At 37.7% G+C, this 16,240-nt stretch overlaps 1 protein-coding gene across 4 annotated transcripts in view; it reads right to left on the bottom strand.

The window, feature by feature from the left end:
* The window catches only part of PPP3CA (protein phosphatase 3 catalytic subunit alpha), a 326,963-nt gene that overhangs the window by 156,085 nt on the left and 154,638 nt on the right, over positions 1-16,240 (bottom strand). For all 4 annotated transcript variants that reach the window (XM_053901385.1, XM_053901384.1, XM_053901382.1 and 1 more), the window contains one exon: positions 6,815-7,015. In XM_053901385.1, coding sequence (XP_053757360.1) covers positions 6,815-6,923 — 109 coding nt within the window. In that variant the 5' untranslated portion in view covers positions 6,924-7,015. The remainder of the gene's footprint in view (positions 1-6,814; positions 7,016-16,240) is intronic.

Here is a 16,240-nt window from a genome sequence, read left to right as displayed (position 1 = left end):
TATATAAAATATAAACAATTCTAATGAACCATCAACATTTTTTTTCTGTTTCTCAAGAACATTTAATAGCATTCTTAGCATGCTTTCTTCAGTGATAAGCAAGAACAAATTCTAGTCAAATGAACTGAAAATGCCTGAATGTTTTGAAACTTGCACAGAGATAGAATAGTGTATATAATATATCATGAAATCTAACCAGGAGTTATGTAGATGGATGCCTGTTCAAAACAAGGTTTTCAGCTTACTAGCTATGAGACGTCGGACCAGTCACTTAAACAAGTGGTTCCCAAAGTGTGGTCCCAGATCAACAGTATCATCAGCACCCGGGAAGCTGTTAGAACTTCGAAGTCTCAAGCCCTCTTCCAAACCTACTAAATCAGAAACTCTGGAGGTGGGATCAGCATTCTCTGTTTTACAAAGCCCTTCAGGAGATTCTCACCCACCCTCGATTTTGAGGAACCCTGACTCAAACTTCTGAGACTCCCTTTTCTCATTTTTAAGATGGTTTTCCTAAAACCAACCTTGCAAACCCAGAGAGGTAAACACTTCAGGGAAAAGGACTCTGGCTCTCATGCAGTGACCTGTTATCAACATTATCATTGAATAAGATTTTTGGGGGGCGCCTGGGTGGCTCAGTCGGTTAAGCGTCCGACTTCGGCTCAGGTCATGATCTCACAGTCTGTGTGTTCGAGCCCCGCGTCGGGCTCTGTGCTGAGAGCTCAGAGCCTGGAGCCTGTTTAGGATTCTGTGTCTCCTCCTCTCTCTGCCCCTCCCATGCTCATGCTCTGTCTCTCTCTGTCTCTTAATAATAAATAAATGTTTAAAATTTAAAAAAAAAAAAGATTTTTTTAATCAAGGATCAAAATTAAGGGGAATGAAGACTTAAAACTGATGGGCTACTGCCACAGGCTGGGGCTGAATTGTGCTGACTGCCAGCAGTGGGCTGGGTACCAAAATAGGCCTCTGGCTGCAGGGAAGGCCCTTCAGTTCTGGCCGCTGAAATCTAAGTGGGCAAAATGCCCCACAAGTAATATTTTATCCCCATATAAACTAAGGCCATGTTAGGCTTTGATAGTGACAAATGATAGTACGAAGAGAATAAACACTGATCTTTTAGGTCTCAAAAGACACTGAATTCTTATCCCCACTTAACTCTCCCCAGAGTAAAGGCATGGGGAATTCTCCTAATTGACGTCAGCTGCTGTAAGGGAAGGAATGCCATGACCTTAAACTTGGCCACTGGTCCACTCTCACATCCAGGAACAAAGCCAGAGGGTTCTCCTGGCAACTGTCTGACATGCTAAATGGCAGGCACAGCCACTGAGGGAATCCTTTGCTGCCCCAGGGACAAATCCCCCCGTGCAGGAAACAGACAAACTAGAGAGATTAGCAGTTTGCCCAGCTGATGCTGGCCTCTCCCCTCGGCCCAGAGAGCAGAAAATGAGTTCTAAATCACTCTCGTCAAAAACCTAGGCTTCTGGTCTGCTTTTGCTTTTCTAAATGAGGAAACTGTTCTCTGCTAAGTCCAAGGGAAAACAGGAAAGTATGAGAACTCCAAGGAGAAATGTAGTAAACTGGATCCTTGCATAAACCATGTTACCCTGTTCAAGAAGGCTTTAACCAATACTGATTTTAAGCACAAACTAATCCTATGTTTTAAGATTAGTATTAACTAGCATTTTCAAAGGAGCTGTATTCAAAACCATATCCAACCCTCCTACCCTGCCGAAGGCATCATCTTGGTTTCCCTGGGCGAGTATGAGAGGTTCCTAACCAAAGCCCCTCCCGAGTTCCTTCTCTAGTCCACTCATCTCTTCCAGGATGAAACTTGATTATGTAACTTGCTGCTCAAAGACCCCTAGACTCTCCGGTGCCTGTACAACAGTCTCGGAATGTTTCAGTGCTGCCTAAGAGAGACTCACATCCAAACCTGACATTCCGACCTCTGTCTCGCCCCGCCCTCACCCTCACATCCTTCTGAGACCCAGGTTTCCCACAGAAAACCTCCAAAAACATGTCTTAACCACATTACTGAAAACACTAGCGCCTTTAACATGCTGTTGTCTTGGCTCTGAATCCCCTTCCCTCACTTTTTCACGTAGTAAAATTTTACTTCTCAGATGTGATCCAGTTCAAATATCATGTAATCTGTCAAAACGTTCCTGGCTTTCCTGCATTCCTTCTTCTAAGTTCCCACATGAGTTTGTAGGCACCTCCATTACAGTTCTTAACAAATGATTTAGTGATTATCTGTTTTTGTATCTGGCTTCCCAACTAGACCTTGAGTATTCTGGTCAAGGACTCCACCTCATGTGCTTATCACCCATAGTTCCTAACCTTCTAAAGAGTTCTCAGTCCCTAATGAAGACAGGATCTCAGCTATTTAACTGTTTCTTTCACTCAAAGATGGAATATAATAATCAGTGGGTTCTTTCAGGGAAACCTTAGCCATTTAGAAGATAGGAAGACTTTTGGATTTAAGTTAACTATATCCATCTGGATACTTCTTAATTGGCTTAAATGAATCTAGATCGTATCTTGTGATTTCACCAACAGTTTGGTGTACATATCTTTGGGCAAAATATCGCGTTTAGTTATCCTGTTCTGAGCCCCTGGAGAGCACAGACCAGGTCTTATTCTCTGTATATAACCCACACCACCTATACAAGGTAAATGCCCACTAAATGTTCATTAAATTGAATTCCCAAAATGAATTGTATCTTAGTCTGGGCTGCTTCAACAGAATACTGTGGATGGCGTACCTTTAACAACAAACGTTTCTCACAGTTCTGGAGGCTGGAAAGTCCAAGATCACGGTGATGGCATATATTCAGCGTTTGGTAAGGACCCTATTTCTGGTTTGCAGAAGGCCATCTTCTTACTGTATCCTCGGGTGGAGGAGAGAGAGAGAGAGAGAGAGAGAGAGCTCTCGTCTCTTCCTCCTCTCATGTATGCACTAATTCCATCATGGAGGTTCCACCCTCATGACCTCATCTAAATCTAATAACCTCCCAACGGCCCACCTCCAAACGCCATCATATTGGGGATTAGTGCATCAATATCTGAATATTGGGGTGTGGGCACAAGCATTCAGTCCATACCAAGTTGCCACACTGATATTTGGCCACATGCTTTAATGATCCATTTGTGTATTACCAATAAACAAAGATAAATTCAACTGGATTTTCAAAAAAAGAATCAAAGAAGGGAATACTTTCCTTGACAACATGCCTTGAATACAGAAACACAGTCTTCAAATTAAATGTCTAAAACAGCTACCATTCTAATCAGGCAAGTTAGTTTACAGAAAAGAGCAAAACATGCCTCATACCTCCTTTGTTTAGTTTGGGGACCCATGGCTACTTGTCACCTCTACTCCCATGGAGAAGGTTACTGGTTTATCTAAATCTACCTCCAGGAGGGCAAGGTACACAGTGTTGTATCTCCTCTAGAGGGACACATGCGAGGGGTCCAGGTTGGGACTAGGCAGCTTCCTGGTTCTTCTGCCCCAAAGTAAAAGGTACAGAATTTGAAAGGAGAAAAAAAAAATCCTAAATCAATACAAACCTTTCATTACTATGGAAATACTTCAAGTGGGGGGAAGGGGATTTGGGCAGCTCTGTACATTAAAACATTAAAGACCCGCTATAAGAATGAAATAATGTCCAGATGTCAAATAACTAGAGTGCTAATTTCCAGATTTTTCTCAAAATGGGGGAAAACCATGGCACAGATGTTAGCACGACTTTTCTCCTAGCATTTGAAAGTTCTCCTAACATTTTTATGAATAAAAATTAGGACTAGGGAAGACTAGAGGGAAAGTGGGGGAGGGGCTTTTGTGTATAATTACAAAATATTTGCCATTTGTTCCATTTTGAGAGCTTACATTCCTACTCCACTTAAAGGTGAATTCCACGTAAGAAGTTACTGGTCAATTTCTACCAGGACTCACTCACCTCGCCATTTTCAGGAATCTCACATAGGCGTGCGAGAGACTATTTCTAATACCGCTCGAAAACCACCATGTTGTCAGGCTTCCTGCTTTTCCCACTACGTTAAAAGTCCTACTTCTTTCCTCTTACCCTTTTACACAGGTTCTCATTTGTAACTTTTAACTGTATTTTCCTTCTTCTCCCCCTCCTCTTCTTCCCTCTCCTCTGAATTAAGTTTTCCATCGTTCCTAAGTATGGAGTTCTGAACTACATAGAGAACACTCTATCCTGAAGATTTTTAAATGTGAACTATGCCTTTCACTGCATAGCCTAGTATGGGTAATAAAGTACAACCTTACTGATTCAGTCATCCAAGCAACAAATATGCTAAATTCAGAAATAAATATTATACTGTTGGTTCAGATTCTTGTAAGAAGTATCCTGAAACACAAAGAGATTGTAATTTTCTCTGATCAGGATATCCTGCTTTCATTTTGCAATTCTGCATGCTTCAGCTTTTGCTCAGAAACTCATGGGTTAGGAAAATGAAGCTATAAATTTAGCTTTCTGGTGGATTATATGCAAAAGGTTTTTCCTTTTTCCCTTTTACCCAAATGTTAAAATCATTTTTTTTCTAGCTCCTTTGTCACTATGATCCATATCCTTATGTTCCCAGAAAAGAGGAAAAGAGATCACTACAATGGAATCTACTAGAGGTTCTTTGGGATCCTGCCTTTGTTATGAAATATAAACACTCCTCTAGAGAAAAGTTTTTCCTGCTTGGATTATATTTCACTAGTGCTACACATTCTGTGATATCTCCAGAGCTGCCTCTATCACTATTTAAAAAGCTTTGGGTTTTTTCCTCCCTCAGGGAAAGATATACACAATTGAGTCCTGATTTCCAGTGTCTTCGTATCTATATCCCAAACTTTGCCAAACCATCAGCTAGGATCTCACTAGAACACAACCAGGTGTGATGTATAGTGAGCATGGAGGCAATTAGTTCCTGGACTCCAGAAGGTTTCCAGGATAAAACATCATAAATCTGACTCTTCCAGAATCTTCTCTTTGCGTTCTTTCAGGACAGACCCTAGTCAAACAGAAGAGCTGACTGCATCCCAGAAAATACATTGCCCTAAATATCTGTTTTCATGTGTCTTTAAGTTATGATGATCACCTCCATTATCACCTCCTGGGCTCATTCGTGAACTTAACATGAATTCTTCACTGCAAGTCACATATTATCATGTGAAATGGAGAAAAAATAAACTCATAGTAAAATATCAAGCTATTCCTTCTTAATAAAAACAAATAAGCTTAATGATAAAGATGTCATTTAAAGCTAATATTTTATCATTAATTTATAAGGGGAATTTATATTCAATTTTTAAAGTAGTTTTTTTTTTTTTGTTTGGTTTGGTTGGGGTTTTTGTTTTTTTGTTTTTTTTTTTTTGTTTTTTGTTTTTTGCTGGTGGCTTCCAAGCTAATATTTAGATAAGAAAAAAACTTCAGTATGTTAGTATCTAATAAAGTAAAGCATGTTCACATTTGTTTTGTCTTCATTTTTTCAGTGTCTATGAGTTGGAGATAATACAGCATGACTCCATTTTAACACACAGAAAATGGGGTTCACAGGGATACACACAGAGTGAACCCGTGGCTTCATTTACTCACCACTGGCCAAAAGGGAGCTAAAACCATTGGAGCTAATTTCTCCTGTTGCCTGGCCCCAAACACATTATTATTTTTTTAAATTGCATCGCCGACCAAAAATGAAACAAGACTGTCCATTTCTTTGGAATAAGAACGATTAGGGACATTATGACCAAGGAAGATCTGGTCTGGTATTCTAGAGACCTTGTCTTTCTCTTAACAGTAACGTTCAAATATACCATTGAAGTCCGATCACATAAGTAATACAAATTTGGAAGAAAGAGGCAATCAGTAGTATAAGTGAAATATTTTAAAATATCCCCTTTATTTTGAAAAGGACAGTATTCTGTGTCTAAATTTTTTTCCTTTGCCAGAATGGTAATAATGAAGGAGAAAATAAATGTTGTCTTAGTTTTTCGAAAAATGAAAACTTACAAGTTTAGCAAACTCCACAAAGAATAGATCAAGAGTCTCTACTATTTGACCCTCTACACCATACAACATTTTTTTGACAAGATTTAATTTTTAGGGACTAAGAGAAGTTACACTTATGCAAAATATATATTTGTCCGTAAGAAGTAACACATCAAAAAACTCACATAGTAAAGACATTTTCTAGGCACAAAGTACTCTTAAGAAGGCATGAAATTTCTAAACTTCAGCGGTTCTCAAACTTGAATGTGCATCAGAGAATTCTAGAGGACTTGATGAAACAGACTGTGGCCTCACCCCCACAGAATATAATTTAGTCGTTCAGGGTGGGGCCTAAGACTTTACATTTTATAAGTTTCCAAGGAATGAGATGATAACGCTACTCTGGGGCACGACATTTTGAGAACCACTGCTTTAACTCAGTGACGTGCTCAACCACCGTGGAAGTCTCAGTGTACCTTGTCTAATCTTTCCCAACAAATATGTTGTGTTCTCTGTGCCAGTTAGTGTTTCCACAGACAAACAAGATGACCTCTAAAATAAAGTGTTATCTTTATCACCTCTGAGCTGTACAACACTTCTTAAAGCATCACAACCTTTTAGGTATTTAAAACATGAAATAAAAAATATCGTGACATAATTATAATAGCTTTACTTCTTAATGTACACATTTGACAGTAAGAGGGTAAGATGAATACTGTATTTGAAGACTCATTGGTTATCTAGGATTCTTTGATTTGATGTTAAAAACAAAGTGTGGGTATAAGCAGGCAGTCTCCATCCTGAGGACTTACCTGTGACTGGTGCATCGATATCCAGCAAATTTTTTTCCTGTCGAAGAATTGAGGCCCCCTCTGTTATTATTCTCAATGCAACGCTCTCTTCCAGCCTGCCCTCCTTCATGAGATGTGCCTTTAAGATATCCACACGAGGCTTCCCATCATTATCGAATACTTCTTTTGCTGTAAGTCGGTGACTTGGAGGAAATGGGACAGCTGAAAGGGAAAAAATCAAATTGTTACATTAGCTAAACCCAACAGAAGTTTCAATAATAACTGCCAAATACCTTTCTCTACCACTAACCACTTATTGGAGTGTTTTGAAAGTTCCCATATTAAAATACAACAAAAGGCTACCAAAAAGTAAAGATTGCCTTCTTTCTTTGATTCTAGATGCAATGCGATTGCTGAAAGGAATCACTTGCTGATTCACCCAGTCCCGATCTCTTGCATATGAGATCCTGACTAAGTTTAATAAAGCAAAAAGATAGACGTGTTTCTGTTAGGCAAGAATCAGTTCAACAAAAGAAAATAGTTTCCATACATGCAACCATAACTAACCCAGGAGATGATGTTTCCCCACTGGGAAAAGGTCTGCCAGACCAGATTTATCCCTCCAACTAAAGTCACACCTCTGAGTAAACTGATTGACTCACTGTTTAAGAACAGAGCAAGAATCCGAGAGCAAAAAGGTATAAATGCACTGAATATTAAACAGGAAATCAGGATCCGTGTGTGCATGTGCCAAAGGGTCATCTTGAACACTGAAGGGCAATATGGTGTCAGGGAGAAGACGCAAGTAGTTAGAAATATGATATAATGACAAATTCAACTCACCACTCAGACTCAGAACCAACCATTCTCTCTTTCGACCATACCCCCATACCTCAGCAGTTAAGAAGCTCTCTTACAGCTACTGTCATTCTTCACATCTGTGAATACATTCATTCACTCATTCAGCTGGAGGATATTCACTAAACTCCTACAATGTGCCAGGGCATCCAAAGATCCACGGTTAGAGACGGTATCATGAAGGTTAAATTTCTAAGAAATGGCCAATGAGCCCCTTCATTGAGGCTGTCATTGTTTGTCTATTTCACATGAGCATTCATTACTGGAAAACAACTCAGAGATCTGTTAGAAATCTCTCAAAGGACCAGAAATCCAGTTTCATGAAACTTTCCTCTGCCATATGCAATAGCCATATGCATTAGAACATCTCCATATAATGGTTCCTCTTTTAGGAAGAACACTTGATATTAAGAAAGAAACCTAGACCCCTTATTTCTTAAAAGTTTCTCTCAAAGAAGCAAGATTTATGGCAAAGCTATAGCAAGAAATTTTGTGCAATCTCACAGCATGGATTTGTTATTCGAGAGAAATTGTAAGTACTTAAAAGAAAAGAAAACTCAGGAAATTAACCTGTACTAATGGTGCAACTTGATTTTCTTAATAATCCAAGCGTATCTATTTAACTAAGCTGCCAAAATGAAGTGGCAGAAGGAGACTAAGCGGATAAGCATGAGGCTTTTGCGGTCAGATGAATCTGAGTGCAAACCTTGGCTTTGTCCACTCACCAGTTTTATGACCTTGGGCAAGTGAAATCACCTCCTTTAGCTTCAGTTACCTCACCTGCAGATTGGGGATTACATCTATCTGAGCGTTGTTATAATAACTAGAGTACACAGTAATATTAGCAGCGAACATTTATAGAGTGTTTATCTTATGCCAGGTATTGTTTGGGTAATAAAGGCCGACATGACAGTAAAGCTGTAACATGAGTAAGACACACATACATGTGTTTACATATAAATGTACTTAGTCCTCATAACAATACGGTGGGGGAGAAACTTGAAGCTTAAAAGTATTAAGCACTTTGCCCAACACAATCACCTGACCATTTGTACGTAGACGCAATGAGTATAAACTCTAGCAGTCTGATGCCAGAATATCCGTGTTTACAACTTCCCTACACGGCTTCTCAAAAAGAACTTAAGACAGTGCTTAAAAATTGTAAGGTCACGAGGAAATCACTTTTGAAAACTGAAATTCTAACAAATACTGAAAGGTGTTTCTTATAAAGACTGCTTTTATTTTCAAAAATTATTTGGGGCAGCTTATAATAGAATACATAATACAAAAGAATGACGGAAAAAAAAAACACAAAATGCAGAATGCCAAAGTGTGGTGGATAATAACGAGAAAACGCAAGAACTAAACAAGGAGGAGAAAAAAAAGAGGAATTTAGGTCATTAGACTTCAGGCATTTGGGGATTTTGTTCATCTTGTTCCTTTCCCTCCCCTGCTTTTCCCTACCTAACAGATATGCTTGGTAAGAAAACATGGAAACGTTTCGATGGCCCTGTGTATTTAGGTGAGTCTTTATGTACCATTTGAAATTAGAAAATATCCTACCTGGCAACTCCTCCAAATTCCCCAGATATATATTGGGGAATGGAAAGGAAGAAACTTCAAAAGGATGCTTGGAGTATGGCTAAGAGCTGACTTTTTTTTTTTTTTTTTTTTTTTGAGTTAATTCCCAAGATAGGAGTTGGACAACTGTGAAGGTTTACAATTCTCAGGCAAGAATCCTAGGAGCACAGCAGGGTAGGAGGCTGATTTGTTATCAGGCTTATAAAGGCAGTGGGTCTCTGCCACCCATGTACTAGCTGGCCTTCTTAAACTTGAACTAGATCAAAGAGTTAAACCTGAAAGAGTGGAAGCCTTTAGAAGGTGAGAGGCAAAGGGAGCGCACCTGAGCCGCATCACCTTCATGAATTAGACTTTCTCCAAGTCCCTAGGCTCTCTCAAACACCAAGATCACTGTAATAAAAGCTGCTCCCTCTTCGATGCCAATCTTTTATCTTCCAGCAATTGCTAATTCTAGGTAATCGGCTAAGGTAAAGCCACCTGCTCTGAAATACAGGATCTGGTTCCAAATAAACAGGAGCAAAAAGAGAGGGAAAAGGCCAACCAGAGGGCTCTATTTCCAACTGGATGATAGGGAAACTGATGAGATGGGGCCTTTTACCAGATAAACAGATGGTAAGGCCCCCAGGGAACCGAGATGTGCAGCAATGATGCCAAGGTTTGAATGCAGAGATGCTGGAAGCCAGAGAGAAGTTTTCTGGGACAAAATTAAGAGTGGGCTAATATTTGTGAATCTGTACATGCTTTGGCTTCATAAAGAAAATCCCAGCTTTACAAAGGTCACATTCATTTGCTTTCTCTGTTCACCTAGAGTCCTCCATGCAGATGGGTGACAAGTACCAAGCAAAAACTGCTTCGACCAAAGAATCCAATGCGCTTAGAAAACAAGCCTTTCATTAACTCATAAAAATGGCTACACCTGATATAATAAAATTGGAGTTCCCCCTCCCTCTGTTGCTTTGAGTATTACAAGTTGCTTTTATTGGTACTAGAGTACATCAGGATTGAAGGAGTTAAGTTTGTGCATGTTAATAAAATTTAGAAGTATCTGTTGATATTTGGCTGACTCTTGCTGAAACGATTTTCTTACAATTGCCCATTAAGTATGGAATATGGTGCAATAATAGTCTTCTTAGAAGTAACCCGAAAGTAGATAAAATCACTCTCAGCTTTTTTCACTCCACAATTTCCACTCAATGTCACTTTTTTCCCCCTCAAATATAACAGCAAAGTCACTAAGATTTAGGGTTATGTACATCCTCGACTGACTTCAAGTAAATTACACCAATGGCTTTAAAGGCAAACAAGATACTGGACCAGGATTGTGTTCCCATGTCATTGATGGTGGAAATCTGCCACAGACTGATTTCCAATGAACAGGATATGATCTCATTTTTTTCCCTATTTGTTGATGCCACCAGAATGTTCATCTACCTGATACGGAGAAAGGTTACTAGCCTGGGAACCAAAATCATGTGTATCCAATATTGGCATCTATGTAATAATTACTGAAGTTGTTGTTAATTATTCATCCATCAGAGAGAAACACATTCCAAGTCAGAAAAGCCCGGTATCCAGAGTTATTCTAGCCCTAGGTTCTGGCTGACCATGGGGACCACAGCTCTGAAAGAGTCAGGTGTCTCCTCCTCTGATTTGGGCAAGATCAGTTTTAGATGACAGCTATGCACCTCAGTAGTCATAAGTGGTCTGCTCTCACTCTGGAGTATATCTAGGTATTTGAGGTTTCTGTTCCGCAAATCCGACCCAGATTAACCACTATCAAAGCTACTCCTACTATTTGATGGGAAATATCCAAGAGTCACTGCCATGTTGATACCTTCATTGGAAGAGCAGGACACCTGCTGCCTGACCTCTTCCTGGAATAGTCTTACAGATGCTGACAAGAAAGAATCACAGGCAAAGAAAACGTTTAGCCAAGTGATTTTTTCAAACCTTTGTTTTGCTTCATTTTTTTAGTAAAAAAAAAAAAAATGACACCTCAAGTATATCCAAAGGAAAAAAAGAGCCTAAAGCGGCTCACTTCTCTTTCTTCCCTATGATCACTGTTAAGGTATGCTCACAAAATCCTGGGGTTCTTTGGAGCAAAATTAGAAAACTCTTAATAACTCAAAATTAGAAAACTCAAAATTAGAAGTCTTAAGTTAGACTGACCCTAGACAGCCTCATATGAAAAAAGAGGAAACTGATGTTCAGAGTGGGGTTAAGTGAATTCTACAGGGACACAGGATTATTCAGCAGCAAACCCAACACTAAACTTCAGGTCTCCTGGTTTGTACTCCAGCACTTTACCCTGTAAATCTGTTCTGTCCAATTGACCAGCAACATATGGCCGCTGAACGCGTGAAAACCACCTGGTCCAAACTGAGATGAGCTGTACGCCTACAAAATATGAACTGGATTTAGAGCACCTGATACGAGAAAAAAAAAAGAGTGTAAAATATCTCATTAATATTTGTATGTTGATTACATGCTGAAAGAAGATTTAGGATATACTGGATTAGATAAAATTTATTAATATTAACTCCACTTATTTCTTTTATTTTTTAATATGGATACTAGAACATTTAAAACTATACAAGTGGTTTATACTAGATGATGATTGGACCATGTCGCATCCTTCTCAAGGAAGTAGGAAAATAGGGGAGAGTGAAAAGTATATTCTGTAATCTTTCTTCTTTTCTAACTTTGGTTCCTACAAAACTCCAAACTGTCTCAAAACACTGGAATCACTTTTAAAAGTGAGTGATGCTGAGGGGCAATGTCTAGAAATTCTGATTTAACCCGTCTAGGATAGGGCCAGGGCAGTGGCACGGTTTTAAGGAAACTTGGGGTGAGCTGATAGGAAATCCAGACTGAGATTCACGGATCTATACCATAAGTAAAGGCATACAAAATGCCAGGTGGTTTAATTCCCACCCCCCAAACATGCTCCACAATGTCAATCAACCATAGCAGATACACTATTTTGCAAGTCCAGACACGTTTATTCCACCCCTCTCTGTAATCAGAATGTGTACAAAAACAGCTCTTGTCCCATATTTCATGTGACTACTGTCTGCACCAGGGCTGTCCAAGATATTTATGTTGACACATGTTAAGAGACAGCTTAAGGATATCACATGTCAAACACAACTTAAAACACGTTCTGGCCTGACCTCCGTAAATTGGCACTCCATTTCTCCCTCGTGGACATTTGTACATGTCACAAACTACTGTTCTAATCAAACCATATCAATCAACCAACCAATCAATCATCAAGCACCTACTAAGCACCTACTATGTATTGTATTCAACACAAGGCAGTGAGAAGGACTAGGGAGAAGTAGGCAACAGAAAACAAATATTAGCAGATCCAGACTCTGAAGAGATTATCATGTGAGATATAGATATATATATATATACTTATATATATATAAAAGCATATATATAAGTTATATATAAAATATATATATATTTTATACTTATATATATAAGTTATATATAAAACTTATATATATATATATATATATATATATATGAGTTTTTGCTTGAGATACCTGGAAAAGCATTAAACTGCAAAACTGAAGAACAAAAGTTAAAGAAAATGAGAGACAATGTAATATGTAAGGGAAAAAAATTGTCTTCATCTACTTTATGTCTGGGTTCCTATAAACTCTTAGATGCAAACACAGCTTTCTTCTGTCTAAAGGATATAATAAATATCTCATTTTTTAGGTGGCTCCAGAAGACAAGGCTCTGTCTTTAAGTAACGAAAAATAGAATATGTTAATTTTAGGATATAATATGCCAGCTAAAATATACAAAAGTAACGCCATGGTCAGTAAATAAAATTACTCTGAAATCTGATCCTGCTTCTGAATAAACAGTGAAGGGATGTATAAAAGGAAGTGCTGATGACTTTTCACTAAATTTCACTTGGGTTCTAATATTAAGCAATTAAGTTTGATTTATATTCTCCTGGGTTTACAAAATTTCTACCAGTATTGGGCTACAGGCTTATCCATGCACATGATATCTATATGCAAAGATACACAAAACATATTGTCTAGGAGAGACAGCTTAAAAATGAACCACAGCTAGCCTCTAAGAAACACTGTAGGAACTTATTTACTAGGGTCCTACTTAGGCCATTTCTGTGGACATTCATCACTTGTTTGTTTGAAAGTCTCTGGCTTTCATTACAGACATTAATGTCTGTCAAATTAAAATATGCTTACCCATCTCAAATGTGGTTGAATATTAATCTTGTAAACAGAAACATCCGGTCCCACTTAAACTAAAAAAAAATCTTCCCAGTGCATCTATAAATAAAACCCCAATTTATTATCTACTCGTGTTTTTTTTCCTTACTACAGCTATGATGAGGTCCCCCATCCTTATCAAAGACCTCCTTACCCACTTTCTCTGAATATTAACACTCAGACCCAGAGTCTTAAAATGTATTCAGCTTTAGAGACAGTATGTGTACTGATCATTTCACTATCAAACTGAATGCCTCTTTTGGTTTTCCTGAATGTTTACATGCAAATACAGCACAATGGTATTTTATGTAACATCTCCAAAGTAATTATAAAAGGGTAGTATGGTGCTCGATGTGTTTCTTAAAATAAGCAATCTTTTTCCCTCTGGCTTAAAGAATTTTTATTATACACAGTACTTTTGAAAATAAATCTGAAATGTGCTACAAGCAATTCTTTAATAAAGATCAGACATTAATTAATTAAAAAGAATTACTGTTCCAATACAAGGGATTTAATAATTAATTAGTGAAAATGAGCACCTTACAGTAGAGTTCTTTTGTTACCTGAATTTCAAAATACTTTTCCTTTAAATATGCTTATTGATACATAGCCACTCCTTATCCTTTCTATGTACAACTTTTCTTATTCTCTGGCCACTCTGTACTCTTAAATCTAAGGACTCTGGGACATAGGGAAGGTGACAGTCCACTACCCCTTCCACATGTAAGGTTAGGTAGTTCAATCGCAAAACTCCATATTTCTGATATTTTGGTTAGTTCAATTTAATTACTAGAAAAATTGCAGTTGTCTTACATAATAAATTATGTAATACTTATTCAACATGAAAGATGAGTTGACAAAAGTTATATTTTAAGAATCTCAAAACATTTCAGCATTACTGAAAAGGTTAAATAAAATCTGATTTTTTTGTGGTTAAAATAAAAAAAGTTACATGTACAAGTCCAGTGCTTAACATGGTGGCCAGGGCAATCACAGATTAGTTTATACATGATAAAAGCGAAGTTATACTTACTGGTTTTTAATATATGGTATTGAATATTCAGATTAAACTGAGGATTTTAATTAAATATTAAATACTTTAAATATTTAAGTTAAATACTTAAAACTTTTTTAATATATAAAAATTGAAGATGTGTCATTTTGTAAGCATCTACTCTATATTTTTTTAATTAAAAATAGATAGTCATTTTCAATTATATTAGGTACACAACTATATGTATCGGTTCTCAATGCTAGATGAAGTGACTACAGCAATATTTTTAGCAAATGGTATTTACAGTAATCTCTAGAATAGAAAACTTGTAGTAATGCATAAAATTCTAGTCACCGAGATAAACTTATGTAGAAGGCTGTGTTTTTTTAAGATTTTATTTTTAAGTAATCTCTACACCCAACATAGCGCTTGAACTCACAACTCCAAGGTCAAGAGTCGCATGTTCTATTGACTGAGCCAGCCAGGCATCCCAAGCACAGAGTTTTTTTTATTTATTTGTTCTTTTTTGCCTTGAACATTGGATTTTTTTAGAGAACTATGTCACAAAAAAATGAACAAGTTACTTCAAGAAAAACCAAAACACAAACAAGATGCTTTAAGACAATTTGAATTTATTTCCCAAGGGAGCAGTTCCCTTGGAGCATGATAATTTTCCCTGAGAAATGAAAAGTATCTAGGGATTCTAAAACTTTCTTTAACCCAAGACATACTTTACCATTCAGGAGTCCTCAACTCAATGGCCTACGACATGCAATATAAGCCAAGGTCCTTACCTATATTGGAGTTGGACTATTTGACTAGCAATTCTTTAATACATGTAAAATTTAGAAATCTCTGTAATAAAAATAGCGAACCCTCCTAGACTTCAATTAAACTTGGAAGTTGACATGAAAAATCAATCTATGCCCACACACAATTCTTTTCCTTTCAAATTCATCATTCAACTCTAGATGCCCACATATTTTCTATGCCCACACATGCCCACCCACGGTGCCCATCCCTGTGGTTAAATCATCTACAGACATCAGATTTTTTTTTTTTTTTAATGAATAAGCTTTCTCTTCTTTGAAAGGTCTTGATGAAGTGGCAAATCTATGTCCCAAGTATCGAACAATGTAAATCTAAGTGGCAATTTTAGGACATTACCACTTTTGCACAGAAGGGGGGATTGGATTGGCTTAAAAATGATAAATCTGGCATATCTCCTTATATCTGTGTGCCATAGTGAAGCAAAGATCAATATTTTGCCTCAGAGTCACCCTCTAGAGAGCCAAGGGCAGGAGTTAAAATCCCAGGTTTGCATTTAATTCCCCACTGTCTTGGCTCTCTGTTCCCTATTCCCTATGGGCACAATAGTGAAATATCAGGTCTTCTGGGCTTCTCCATGTTTCAGTAATGCTTGCACCGGATTATATTGTTTGCTTCAGTCTGGTCTGATGACCAGAACTGCTCTCATCCACTCTCTCTGGTCCACCATTTCTAAGAAACACCCACTCCTATAAAAAAAAAAAAAAAAAAAAAAAAAAAAGCATGCAGGAGGTCCCAATTCTTAGCACCTCCAATGTGTGCTCTCCGAATCATAATCTTCACACATCTATTTAAAATTTGGAATGCTTTAGTGACTACCACCTACAATTATATCCTCTGAGACTTTATATTCACTTGTTTCATTTATTTTTAAAATGTACTTGCCAATTTTGATTTTAAATCAAACATGAATTTCTTAATCTATCA

This window comes from Panthera pardus, unplaced genomic scaffold (genome assembly GCF_024362965.1).
Source record: "Panthera pardus isolate Hobbes unplaced genomic scaffold, ASM2436296v1 HiC_scaffold_13, whole genome shotgun sequence".
NCBI lineage: Eukaryota > Metazoa > Chordata > Mammalia > Carnivora > Felidae > Panthera > Panthera pardus.
This window is presented reverse-complemented; position numbering and strand designations above follow the sequence as displayed.